Raw genomic sequence first — 13,823 nt, 5'->3', positions numbered from 1 at the left:
ACAGGCAAACAAATAATAACAAAACTTCTTTCTTCAAACAAGTCTCCTGGTTTAAGTGTTGTGGCTAAAGCCTTACAAAAATTCAAGTGCTTGGGATTCAAATTCTAGCGACCCATTCATCAGAGTGTGGGTTAGAATTCCAGTCAATTAGAACATTATTGCTTCTCATCACCTGGGAGTGAAATTGGCATCTGCATAGGTAGAGGTAGTGACTTTGATTGATAAGCTTCATGTGAGCCAATTAGATGGCTGGGGCTGCACACTCCTCAGGAGTTGAGATTGTTTAAAGAATGCCTTCTACCAGATCAACTGGGGTAGGAATTGCGTAAGGCGCTTTGAAAAATTGGCTTCAAACAGTATATGATTGCAACAATGCATTTGATGACTGGATACGGCATGGGTACACATTAAGAAGGGCTGACAGGTGGGGGAGGGGGGGGGGCTGGGGCTGCAATATTCACCTGACTCTTTCGGCCGTGATGGACGTCCCTGCCAGATTGATATCTCTTAGTACGGACTGACCGGGCACACTCGATAACTTCTGTATAGCGATGTCCAGCGACATGGCGGGGAATACGTTCCATGATAAGTCAAGCTCTATCAAGCTGTGTCGCCACTGTGCAAAGAATAAATTACAAAAGGAATCAAGTTTCATTTCTTTGACATTTTACTCTTTGATCTGTTGCTATCCTTATTCTGGTAAGGATAATATGTTTATGCTCAGCTACTTAGTGTGCTTAAGCAGCTCTATGAAATTGGGCCGAGGCCTGTAAAACTAACCACATTATACTAAAACCCAATGGCTCCTTTTTCTCTATGCCATCACAGCCATCACTATACATACCTTTTGTACTATTGCTTCTATCCCTTCGTAGCGTGACACTGAACACTGTGATATAAACAGATGCTGAAGATCATACACTGGAAGTCTCTGTTATTCAGAAAAACAAAGACAAACATATGTTTCAATAATGGAATTCTTGCATCAGTGATAAAACCCAAAACCTTTGTCTTAATTGATCGCGTCATGATAGACAGTTCGCATGAAGAAACTCCAATGCGATCTTTCTTTGTTGAGTGACATGCCTGTTAGAGTCTTTACTTGATTCAACCATCCTAGACTGGGTCGGCCTGGTTGTTTCCCTTCAACGCTATATGTTTACTTGTGTGTACTGACTGTACTAGTACTACTGTGATCTAGCGTAACAATGATGCGTAGATTGCTGAGTTTTGGAATGTTTGTCCGACAGCGAGATATTGTTTAGTAAATATGACGTCATTAGTCGTAGTTCCCTGTCATGACACTTGGCAGCTCTATGAAATTGGGTCCAATTAGATCCTTTTCTTACTTGTATCCCAACGGCAGTGATATGAGTGCAGCCCCTGAGGTCCAGTAACCTGAGCTGATGAGATTTCACTAGGAGTCTTAGAAGCATGTTATCATCTATAGCGATTCCTCCATTAGACACGTTGATATCGGTGTTCACTGCCAGGCTGAGTTCTTGAAGATCAGGGAAACCTGTAGACGCTGCCTGATAAAATGGATAATGATACCGCCATATTGGTCATGTTCCCCATGTGCAGTAACAGTCATTTATATAATTCTTGTTGTGTGAAAAAAGGGCCAGACTATTTTCTATCAGTTTGGATAACATTGATTTGAATTGTTGAACAAAAAACATTTGCGCTATTAAAACCATTCATTGCCTTGGTGCCCTTGAAATGCTACAGAAGAAATTTACAATATCCTCATAGGGTGCACTTTAAACCAAGGAGAAAACGCCTTGGTGCCCTTGCAATTCAAAACATGAGGCATACAGGACTGAATGTTCACTTACAGATTCTCTGTATCACGTTTAAAATTTCAGCGTGTAAGTGGATTCAGAAGAAACATGATACAAACAACTTAAACTACACTACATGTACCTGAGCTTTAGTGGTAGCCTGGCCTGCCCTGACCATGCAGCCAGCTAATCTTAATACTTGTAGCTTGGGACAGCCTCGTTGGAATTCCTCAATGTGTAACATCAGGAAGTCAGAAGAAAACTTGCAGTTGGAGATATCTAAAGTTGTCAGATTACTGCAGTATGTCTTTTACAATCAAAAAAGAAACCAAATGTTAACCAATCATCATCAATGATGCAAGTCCTTTTTCAGATTTGTTGTAATTTTTTTAAATTCCAAAAAATAGTTAATGGCCTGATGTTTGGACCCTAGCAGAGTCTCTCTCGAAGGCTAAATGACAACACAACAAACATGAACAGGTAACTAAGTGATTGTAAGTAACTATCACAACCTTTTATCGTTGCGGTACCTGCTGCCAAAACATAGGATTCGGACTGCCTCTACCTACCGGGCAATCTCTGTAGTCTAGTTGGTCTATATTTTCTGCTTAAGCACCTCTATGAACTTGGGCCCAGATTCTTACCATGAGACTTTTTAAGATGGGACCTGCTTTCAGTTTATTTGAAGCAAGACTCAGGACTCGTAATCGGCTGCCGAGGCTCTGCAGGACATTAGTCATACTACTAATGCTTACAACGTCTGCCTACACAAAAGGAGAATGAAATTAGCACGAGGGAGAAACATGGTCTCAGGTGGAAAGAAATATACGCATGATATAGACTTTTATATACATTTCATACCATTTAATCACAATTTTTCTGTTTTTTTCCAAAGGGCAAAACAAATTGGAAATCAGACTACAGTAGAAAGAATATAGTGCCTGTCTAATGTGTGGAGATTTAGGCAGCTACTTACATTGCTGTTTGACAGGTCCAAGGTGTGAAGATTTGGGCAACTATCGGCCAAAGCGTTGACAGACTTAGAGCCAAGTTTGATGCAACCGTTGAGATGAATGGTAGTCAGATGCTTTGGACAGTGAGTTACCAACGCCTGAAACCGTCATCAGAAAATACAAACAATTTAAATAATTCCATTGCAGTATCCTTAGGCTAGACACTCGTTTTGGAGATTGCCTTGAAATAGTTGCCTGCAAAGTGTCTCGTGTGACATGGCTTAAAGCATAGGAGGGAAAGTGTGACAAAATAAAAAGAAGTTGCTTCTTCTGAAATTACCTGAATTCCTTCATCGGTTAGCTTTTTCCAACCTCCTAAGTTAATTGATTTCACTTGTGATAATCTGTTCTGTGCCAGCCAATCCAACGTGGCATCCGTACATTTGATTCTCCCATTGGCTAAGTCAAGATGTTGCCATAGCGATGAATGAACGGCAGCCTCTCTCCACAGTCTACAAACTCTACACGCTCTACAAAAAAAAATATAAGAAAACTGTTAAGGAAGACTTTTGAAACTAAGAAGAATTTTTGTGTCAAACATATTACAGGAAAGCTTCATCAAAGAAAGAGGCTAAAATAAAACATTGTTTCATCTTGCAACTCACACCTGTTATCTCAATGTAATTCTGTTCCCAAACAGTGGACTTAATTGGATCATGCACAAACCAATAGGGCTGCTGACTGCCCCAGGCAGATTAAATGCTAATATATGAAGTTTAACGACCCAAGTAATGACAATGTAATAACACCCACTGTTGAAAAGGATATTCTTTTGTGGCGAAAATCAGAAAATCTTTAATTGAGCTTTCTCGTTCTGCATTTCCAAATGAATCAAACTTCAGAACTATTATTTTGTCAGATTTTGTTTGAACTTACTTTGACTATGGAGGGAAGGCTCAACTGAAAAAAAAACCCTACCTGCACAGAAATGGAATAGCCCCGGATGATTGCACCACATACTGATACACCTTCTGAAGCACAATCAGTGGTAACCTCTGACCCCACAAAGTGGGGTCTCCGAAGCTTGACCTTTGAACTTCACTGTCATTTTTATCTGGAACCTTTTGACCTTTTGAGGGCGGCGCTGAAGTCCTTCGTCTTTTTGCTGCTTTCCTTTTATCTGTCTTCACTCCTTTTGCTGGTTTCTGTGACTTTTTTGTTGCTTTCGATTTCTGTTTTGATCTAGAGGGAATAGTGTCCTTTTTAGAGGTTTTTGGCCTGCAAAGATTAATAAACAAAAAAAGTGTTTCAAAATAATCCAATGAGGACAAACAAAACAACAAGTAGGGCTCATATTTATAAACATTGTTTGGCAGGGTGAATGGCCATGGAATAGATGAAGAAATTACTACAAGGTTAAAAGCAGTGTACAAGGGATGTTCTATATTTTAAATTAAATTCTTAAAATTATTTCCAATCTTCAAATTAATGTGAAGCTAGTTTCTCATCAACACAGGCTTGTTTTGTTTGTCTGGCAGTAAACAAGTCTCCCTGAACATTCGGGTTGTGGGTTCAAACCCCTCCAGTGGTGTCTGTGGATTTTCTTCCTTGAGAACTCGAGAAGCACTGAGTGCCGCAAAGTGCTTCATCACCAACAAAGTTATGAAATATTATTTTCTAAATTAAATGTTGGTCTCCAATCTTTATCCCTGATGCATTCGACATTAGCAAAACCATCTGAAGGAAAAATAAATCAACTAATAAACCTACTTCTTTTTTGAAGATATTGCCGTTGGTGATGCTTCACCATCCTCGTCACCAAAATCAGCTGAAACATTCGGATCATAGTCGGAATCTTCCTCGTCATCATCAGACGGCCATTCCTGTGCTCCGTTCGGGAGGAACGAGAACAGCAATGGCTCAGCTGGCTTCAGTACCCCTAATATTCCCCTCTGACGTGGCTGTTGGTTTCTAGCCATGATCCTGAATGATGCAAGGAGAGTAACACTTTCAAATTGCAGCGCAGTGTAGTTGCAATTATAACGTAACCGTCCTTCCTTACCAGCTTACAGCCGTCCGGACGAGGGTTACGTTGCTGCAACTTAGCACAGTGATACCTTGGGGTGTTAAGGTAGACCCTAGACATTCTAGACGTAAACCGACTGTAAACGTACATATTCATTGCTAACATTAATCATTGTATTGTATTGTATTGTTTGTAGTGACAAGTAAACAGTGTGGAGTTCAGAGCGTGTGGTCATGACACTTTACAGGTACTGCTTGACACTTTAAGCAGTTGTTTCGGGTAATACCAACTTGTGTTCAATCAATAATACATGTTTAATCCCAACATAGTTGGGCCATGGTGGCCAGACTTCAGTTGGGACTGTTATTGGGCGCGCCAAAATTTGTAAACAAAAAACAAGGAAATACAAAACAGTTGGAATTGAATAAATCATGTTTTGATCAGTCCTTCTTTTTAAACTAATGATTGATCAGAATATCACAAATTTTAGTCACAATTGGTAAAACAAAAGTAGACATTCAAACAACGAAATTCTACAACATTTAAAGATATTTCAATCAACTTTTGTGACAAAATAAAATACTCTTACCTCTAGCTTCACGAATCGAGCTTCACCAGCGACCAGGCTGCCTGCTGACCTTCAAAACAGAAAAGTGAGTCAGTGAATAGCGCCACCAAGTGCTAGCAAGTGGCTAATGATAAACAGTCGTCTGCTGTAAACACTGTGCAAGAGGCGACTTCAGGCTGCTGCTGGGTTGCTGGATGCTAGCAGAATTTGGTAGGCTAAATTTAGGAGCTTTAAGTATTGCAATTGAATTGTGTTTACCTTACCCGGGAAGGACCTAATGATTGTTACGTTTGCTGGGTGCTGTTTTAGTGGAACGAACTTTGGGAACTTTGAATGTTTTTCAAGAGTAGTTCCTGAACACTTGGCCGGTTCCTACCTCCGAGCTCCGAGAGTCCATGGCCGGTTGATACGATGATAGATAGGCTATGGCCCTCACGTGAGGGGGCGGGGTGGGGGGGTGGACTCATCCGATCTCCACCAATTATTGCCCAAGTATTTCTCTGTCAAAAGGTTAAGGTAGTCACTTATCCACCTCGTGCTAAGTTGGTTGTTTGTTTGTATAAAAAAAATGGCATCTTTTTCTATAATTTTATAAAGAAAAATGTAAATAAAAGTAACATTTTGTGAAAACAACCTTTATTTAAAACTGTCAATTAAATTGTGATGAAAGGAGTGTAACAATAAGATCAAAATGTTCTTCCTCCATGGTTGGAGGGTCACTAGCATCGTCATCGCAACTACTGAGACTGTCGAGTCTCAAGAAGAATTCAACGTTATGATAATCTTACTATAAATCTTACAACAGTTCACTGATACTGATTGATAGCCTGTTGCAGATGGATTATGTAAAGTACACTAAGATCAGTTTCTACTTTTTCACCCCTGACTTTGTTGAATTTTCTTTAGAAATGGACAGCCACGGATGTCTGAACGAGAGCTGTGTTGTTCGTCTTCATCAACAAGATGGTATTAAAACGCCCTCAAATAGTTGCATTGAGGGTGACAAGCCAACGCAGCAGGAGTTCAGCTGCAGCGGTGTCGTCATTGAGCCAAAGGAAGGATTAATCCTAACTAGTGGTCTGGTATTTGCAGAAACTCTGAAGAAGAAACCTCATGGGCTTCATTCCTCAAAAAAGTGGAACATTTCTACAAAAAGACAGACTGGTAAAAGACCATTGTGTTTCTGTTGTTCTCTTTTCCTATTCCTCTAACCCTATTTCTGAACGGACCAAAAGTCACACCTGATCAGTGTAGGGTAACACAAATTAATGATGTTCTTGATGTCTGATGCAAACTAAAATTACATTTGTTAAATAGAGGCTACGTTCTTTTGCCTTTCAGAGGACATTCCATTTTACACAGCAAGTAGTGTCTCCCAGTTCCTCATTGATGTCATTCTGCCTGAGAGCTCTGCATCACAACCTCTTCCGACAAATCCACCGTCTTCAAGCACCGTACAAGGACAACGCCCTCTTCCAGCAACCTGTAGGACCGTCACTCGCAGAGCTGATCTGATCATCCTTTGGAAATGTCAAGACTTTGATGATATTCTCAAGACATTCCTACCACAGCGGGACGGATGGGAATTCTCAGACAGTAAAGAGGGTAGTGTAGACCAATCAGATCAGAGGTCTGAGAGAGATGCTGTGATTGGTGCAGGCGTGGAGCCTATTGGGTTGAGCTCCGTCTCTAAGAATCTCCCGGAGGAATCTTTCATTAGTTGGTTTGCTCTGCTGAAACTAAGAGAGAGTGAGAGGCACTTGGAGCATCTTGGGCATTCAATAGAATTCCTCAGGTAAATGTTCCAAGTACTTTAGATCTTCCAACCAAACTCTCTGAAGATCTGAGACCAGTCTCGAAACCTAAAACACTGGTATTTAGCTGGAAAATAACATGCGACTTTTATTGTATGTTACTTGATCATTTTAAACATTTTCACTTGTTTCATTTTCAGATCACTCTCATTGCAAGATGACTTTTCTGTGCGACAGGGTAACGCAGTCTGTCTGCGCGCCACTCCGTTTGGTGCCACGTGTCCTTCAGTGTTTCTCAACAGTCTAAGCATGGGAGTTGTAAGCAATGTAGCCGGACCACAGCACCAGCTCATTATGACAGATGCTAGATGTATACCTGGAGCCGAAGGGGGTGGGATGTATTTAAATAACAGGTAAAACTTTGTTACTTGATCAAACTTGTTTTCAGTTTTGCCCAAAGTGTACTTGAAGGGTATCAAACACGATGGCAATTCACACAAGTTTAAAGTGAAACTAGAGACTGTGAGGCTTTTTCACTCATTTTCATAAGGAGTCTTTTTATTGGAAAATGGCTGGATCTCAAAACTGAATATAACCTTTGAGCCCAACATAAGTTTCTGTATTATCCGAGGTGAGTAAATGAGTCACTGTTGTTTCTCACACAGTAAACTTGCTGGCATCATCGTAGCTCCGCTATGCTGGAAAAACAATGAGTGGATTGGACTTACACTCGTCTGCTCACTACGAGCGCTTATCGAGTCACTGAGTCGAGTTATTGACTCCAGACCAAAGGATGTCAATCGAGCTATTACATCATCAGTGAGTAGTGACTTCACAGCGGAAAGACTAACAACTACAAAGAAATTCAGTCTAGGTAGGCAAACATTTGAGTGTTAATGGACTCTATTAACAACGTGCAGCCCACATACACACGCGTCTCGTGTCCGCCATTTTGTGGGTCAAAATGTGCAGGAAAGGAATGGACTCCCCGAATAGGCAGAAATGGTAGACGCGCATTGTTGGAGGTAGTGTAAACATGTTTCAGAACCAACACTTCTCAAAAGAGATTTTGGTCTGGTGTTAGTGCAATCATCTCTTAGTTAGGAAGAGACCCATAGAAAAGTGCGGTATGAAAGCTAGTTATTACTATAATACGATTATTATGCATAATGTCCACTTTATCTTTCCCCAACATATAGCAAGTTATTCCTCTCTGATCCAGCAGTGCTTGAGGTCAGTCGCTCTCATCAAGGTTAGCGGAGTATGGGGGTCAGGTGTGATCATCAATGCTAAGAAGGGGCTCATTCTAACCTGCCGTCATGTGGTCTACAAAGCAGAAAGCCTTAAAGGTAAACTGTGGCTCAGCCTGGAAGATGTTGACTGTGACTTCCAAGCATATTCCAACCCCTGGAAACCTTTTGGGTTCCTTCGAGATACGAGTTAACATGTAAACAACAAACCAAACAAATATGTCTATATCTGGATGGGGTGTGGTGGCCGAGTGGTTAAGAGCACCAGACTCAAACTCTTTTGTGTCAGATCAGCAGAGTCTGGATTCAAGTGCCAGTCATTGGTCTCTTCTGTTGTGAACACATGTAAAAAGAAAAGAGAAAAGAGAAGGGGTTGGGCCCAGTGTTTCTTGTTTGATTGGCTGCATATTTCCTTACTGTGAAAGGCACCTTTAAATGCCTGCTGCTCGGACATGAGCCCCGTCCTTCACAATATAGCTTCTCATCTGTTAGTAAGGATGATGAGCCTCCCTAATGATTTTATTATCTGCCCTACCAATTCTGCCCTCTCAATTTTGATATAAATTCTTAATATTCATGACAATATTTTCCCGCTACCTGTAGTTCAAGTTCGTCTAGACTATCCCTACATACATTGGAAGTATGCCGCTGTCATATACATGACCAGACACAACTCCCCATTAGATCTGGCTGTTCTTCAACTAGAGGGAGGAGTTTGTGTGTTGAGTGAGGCCTTTGGGTCTACTGGAAAAAGAACGGCCAAGTCCTGCAGTCAAGGTAACTTTATACACACACAGAAAGAGGGTCTGCAGATATCAATAATTAAAACAAGAAATTCCTGTTTGTGTGCATTGATATGAGGATAGACTGATTACACAATTTAAATATGATTAATAGATTCTTTTGTGAATTTTTAATTAGTGATTTCATTGGATCAGCTGCAGTAGGGCTGCATATCAGCAAGGTTAAAAGGATTGTGTTTTTAAATTTTTAAATGAGTTGTGGTCCTTTCTTTTCAACCTCCATTGGTGTCATTGATATTATTTGTATTTCCCTTGAAAATTTCCCCTCCAATTCTTGTTAACGGTTATTTGTAAGAAGGTTATACTTTTGGCAGTTGCCAAGGACCAGTGTTCTCACTTGATGTCCCTAAACATGTTAATAAGATAATATTTTTGCTCAAGTGGTCATTGAAGTTGCAAGAAAAACCCTTGTTGCATAGAAATATATGCTTTCAGATGCCTGAGAAAGGTTCCCCCCCCCCCCGATTTAAAAGTTTGTGTGAAAACTTACCCCTTTCTCAAAAACTACATTACTTTAAAGGGGTTGTTTCTTACATTGTTTTATAATCCCAGCAGCTCTGTTTCAATGATCCATTACTTGTGGAGTAATTACCAGAAGTATACATTGTCTTTAAGGGGAGAGATACTGAGCAAAATGGCCACTCTATAATTGTATAAAGAACTGTTTCTGTATCTTGTCTTGGTTTGTTCACAGGTCAACCAGTTTTTGTTGTTGGTCACGCCCTGCTAGCACCTGAACGTGACCTCTTGCCTTCTGTTAGTGCAGGGGTCATGTCAAAGGTCATCAGTGTGAGGGAATCTCCAATCATGCTACAAGTAAGTTCTTGGCTTTTTCCATAAAACCTCGGCTTGGGATCTGGCTTCGGCTTGGGCTCTGTCGTCCATTTTGGAACAGTGTACATTTTGGAACAGTGTTTCCAACATGAAACAAAGCCTGGAGCAAGAGACAAAGCCTGAGCCAAGGTTTGGAAAGGTGGGGTGTGGTTTTGGAGGGGTTGGGGTCTTAAGTCAGTTAATGGCGAGGACCAGAACAGCAGCCGATTTCACGAAACGCTAAGAATTAGGACGAGTAACTCGTCCTAACTTAGGATGGGTTCAATGCGTCCTAACGTCTATGGATACGGAACTTAACTCGTCTTAAGTTCTAAGATTATTCCTAAGTTAGAAAGAGTTAGGTGAAATTGACAGCTGGCATTGTATCTTGTTGTTTTTGCTGATTATCTAAATTTTTAATGTTTTTCTGTATTCATTTTTAATGTTTCTCTGTATTAGCGCCATGGAGCATTGTTTTCGATGGATATGGTGCTATATAAATTTTTACTATTATTATTATTATTATTATTGTTATCTAGAACATGCCTTTGCATGCTACCTACTGTAATATCTGGTTGGATATTCAAATCTGCAAGAAATTTAGGGCGTTGGAAAACTGTCCAACTTGAAGAGGTAAAAGTGTGCCCATTGACCAGAGATAATACTGTTGTAAAGCGCAATGATCTAATCACTAGAATATGAATGCTGGATTGAAAGACCAAATATTCCTTCTTCCTGAAGACAATCAGAGCATACTGATCGAAACATTGATCAAAACTATGGGTTCTTTGCAGAACCAACACTACTCAAAAGAGATTCACTCATTGTGCTACCGCAAACCTTACCTGAAAACTAAATACTATTGTTAAGAAATCTTAACTCTTTATCTTACTGATTGTATGGCTTTGATTACAGTCAACTTGTGCAGTCCACTCTGGAACAAGCGGAGGACCACTTTTCTGTGGCAGGACAGGCCAGCTTCTTGGCATAGTAACCAGTAATGCAAGGTTTGTCACTTTATTATTTCCCTTGTAATCACTCCCACTTCTGACACCATGTTAGTTTATGTCTATAAATACCATATCTAGGGTGAGCTACATCGAAGGATGACATCAGATTCTTCTGATTTCTGGATCACTGATACTTTATAAATTACCATGAATCGTCGCCATTTTACATTGACCCAGCATGCAATACGTGAGATAACCTTGGGGTCAACAATCTTAAGTAACATGACCAACATCCCTGATAGTAGATAAGTACAAAATGTTATAAGTACAACAATTTTTAAAAACAGTGATGGGGTTTTTCACTATTTTATTTTAGTGACTCTGAAGACCGATTGAGCTGAATAAGTATTCACAGTTTTGTCACTTAGTGAAATTGTTTGGTGACAAAAAGTGTGAATGCTGGTCTTTGACAATGACTAATGTTGTCCACATGCTGTAAGATCAAGGCCAATTGTTGTCCTGAGAAACTTTTTCTCTGAAAAATGTGTTTTATTTTTGCACTTAGAAAAGGAAACTATTTTCAGCTTTTTCAATTTTCTCGCATTTACTTTTTAGGGACGTGGATTCTGGTGCTTCTTTTCCACACATTAATTTCAGCATTCCATGGTCTATCTTCGGTCCAATTCTCACCGAGTTTCTCCACACAGAAGGTAAATCCCAATCCCCTTTTTCTTTCAAAATTCAGGTCTGGAATTTAATCTTAGAGGATTGAGGAGTAAAGGTCATTGTTATTTTGCATATGGCAAAATAATAGAAAAATCCTCTAGGTCTGTGTAAAACTTTTAAATTGGCACCAATTAGTAGGATTCGGTAGCATTGGCAGAGCTGACAAAGTAATCACAGATAGTGTTCATGCTGTTTGTGATCAACCATTTACATAAAATAACAAACCCATTAAATTTTGGGCTTAACTTGTTGTGTGAGTTAGGTAAATATAGTGAAAAACCATGCACAATTTTCAGCATGTCAAATCATTGGTTATAGTAGCCGAATTCAGTGTATTTTGTTTTTAGGTTTTCAGTTACTGGTGTTTCTAATATGACTTTATTTCAGACTTAAATATTTTTCAGAAAAAATGTTCTTGAATGAACCAAATAATAAGTATTTTTCAGACTAAATTTGAACACTGGTGGTTTTTATCCTGACCAATTCTCAATATAATACCTTTAAGTGCCTTTTAAACCCTAAGTAGATGTTACTTTAATAATTAACACTCGCACCCTTCTCGTCCTTAATTTTTAATTTTTCTTATTAATATTTATTCAGATCTGAAGGTTTTGGGAAAACTCGATTCTGACGATGAATTTTTAACGTCTGTGTGGAGCTTGGACGAGAGGAGAATCATGGAGAACATTTTGCAGAGTAAGTTGTGAGATCTTGAGGCAAATCAGTTGAAAGTTTTAATTATTTGGGGTTTTTTTACCTACAAAATATATATTTTTGCTTCGTTGGTCCGTTTCCTGGACTTCAATCGCCTTTGATTGTGGGGTCTCTTATCCAGTATTTGCATTGTTAAAGGCCAATACCAAAGAAATTACAGGCATGATATTGTCCTTCTCAAGTCTGATTCTGATTGTTTTGCCTGTGAGATAATCAGACAAATTGGGATTAAATAATCTGAGGTTTATTAAAGGCATCACCTTGTGCACATTTAGGTTAGCCCTCGTACTCGATACAATATTCATGATACTGTTTTCCAAGCACTAAAATGAAATTAACATTATTGTTCCTTTGTTATATAAAATCAAGTAAAACTCATGTTTCATAACGGAAACAAACCCACATCTTGAAAAGCCACGTTGGGCTCAAAACGCAGAGTGAAAACAGGTCTCCAGAAACAGGTCTTAGAAATCAGCACTGTGATGTCACACTGCGGACTCGGTCCATGACTTGATCCACACAAGACAATTTGAAAATGCATAGCCATGGAGACAAACAACCATCATCCAGTCTGAACTGGTTTTACACTGATTTTCTGAGGCATGGTGCTTCAGTGTTGCTGTTACTTGTTTTTGTTATGATTTGTTCTTCTTCTGGGAATCATGAAGGGCGCTGCCAAAGCTGGGAACAAAACATGTTTATCTGATTATAGCTCAACCGAATAATAGGGAGGAAATCTTAACACTTATGACCTAATAAAAATAAGTAAACAAGGATAAAATAGTCAAATTCTTTTGAGTGAATTCTATTATTAAAAGTTGTTTTCTAATTCAACAATGTTTGGACTTAAGCACTTGTCATTTTAAACATGAATGTTTTGTATAACGAGTCTTATTTTTATCAATGATCACAGAGATTAATAAAACATTATATTTTCATCTGTAAATATCTGTAAAAAATGACAGATGTTATGTATATGCAAATAACTTATTGTTTATTTGAATGTAATGTATTGGATTTAAAGGTTTTTAATCAGTGAATTAACAGTTTAATAAAAAGATTTTTGATACTTTTTAAATGACATTTCCGTATTTTTGTCCTTTTGGGTTGTTGTTTACATAGTGTTAAGCATCTGCTTTATTGGACCAGTCATTTATAAATCTTGTTTGATATAATAAATGGTGGATGAATGGCTATTAAATTCAAGGACACAAGCGCAATGCTGATAACCGCGTTCCCCATAATAATAATAATAAATGTTATCCTGCCTTACAAAATACAATTTACCTGTATTACGCTTTGATACGTATGTTGGAAAGCCACAAGTGTGTTAATTCTGTAGCTATAGTAACCCTACTTCTTGGACTTATGGCTGCGCCCACAATCGTCACCGAAACCAATAGCGCGAGAGGAGTCGTAGCATACCAGTGAAGTTTTGACTTGCAAGCTCAAATTGTATTCCCTCGCGTGGTGTCACATCAG

General features: G+C 39.2%; 2 protein-coding genes across 2 annotated transcripts in view; one reads left to right on the top strand and one right to left on the bottom strand.

Annotated features, from left to right (window-relative positions):
- The window catches only part of LOC139948539 (F-box/LRR-repeat protein 6-like), a 30,521-nt gene that overhangs the window by 876 nt on the left and 15,822 nt on the right, over positions 1-13,823 (bottom strand). The window contains exons 2-11 of the mRNA XM_071946719.1: positions 5,353-5,396; positions 4,508-4,720; positions 3,716-4,015; positions 3,078-3,267; positions 2,761-2,895; positions 2,429-2,548; positions 1,927-2,091; positions 1,350-1,532; positions 845-931; positions 460-616 (exon numbers count right to left, since the gene is read on the bottom strand). Coding sequence (XP_071802820.1) covers positions 460-616; positions 845-931; positions 1,350-1,532; positions 1,927-2,091; positions 2,429-2,548; positions 2,761-2,895; positions 3,078-3,267; positions 3,716-4,015; positions 4,508-4,716 — 1,546 coding nt within the window. The 5' untranslated portion in view covers positions 4,717-4,720; positions 5,353-5,396. The remainder of the gene's footprint in view (positions 1-459; positions 617-844; positions 932-1,349; positions 1,533-1,926; positions 2,092-2,428; positions 2,549-2,760; positions 2,896-3,077; positions 3,268-3,715; positions 4,016-4,507; positions 4,721-5,352; positions 5,397-13,823) is intronic.
- Positions 5,466-13,296, top strand: LOC139948533 (peroxisomal leader peptide-processing protease-like). The gene is made up of 11 exons (XM_071946712.1): positions 5,466-5,541; positions 6,238-6,495; positions 6,673-7,126; positions 7,286-7,498; positions 7,751-7,959; positions 8,285-8,434; positions 8,939-9,112; positions 9,833-9,954; positions 10,867-10,958; positions 11,517-11,611; positions 12,228-13,296. The coding sequence occupies exons 1-11, from the start codon at positions 5,526-5,528 to the stop codon at positions 12,332-12,334; spliced, it is 1,890 nt and encodes a 629-aa protein (XP_071802813.1). The 5' UTR covers positions 5,466-5,525; the 3' UTR covers positions 12,335-13,296.

This window comes from Asterias amurensis, chromosome 15, assembly GCF_032118995.1.
Source record: "Asterias amurensis chromosome 15, ASM3211899v1".
NCBI lineage: Eukaryota > Metazoa > Echinodermata > Asteroidea > Forcipulatida > Asteriidae > Asterias > Asterias amurensis.
The sequence above is the reverse complement of the archived record's forward strand: the minus strand, read 5'-3'. Positions and strand labels throughout refer to the sequence as shown.

Bases quoted from the DNA above. Each gene is read 5' to 3' on its own strand.
- LOC139948533 (XM_071946712.1), top strand. The intron at 6,496-6,672 runs GTAAAAGACCAT...TTTGCCTTTCAG, and splicing joins TTCTACAAAAAGACAGACTG to AGGACATTCCATTTTACACA. The intron at 7,960-8,284 runs GTAGGCAAACAT...CCCAACATATAG, and splicing joins TACAAAGAAATTCAGTCTAG to CAAGTTATTCCTCTCTGATC.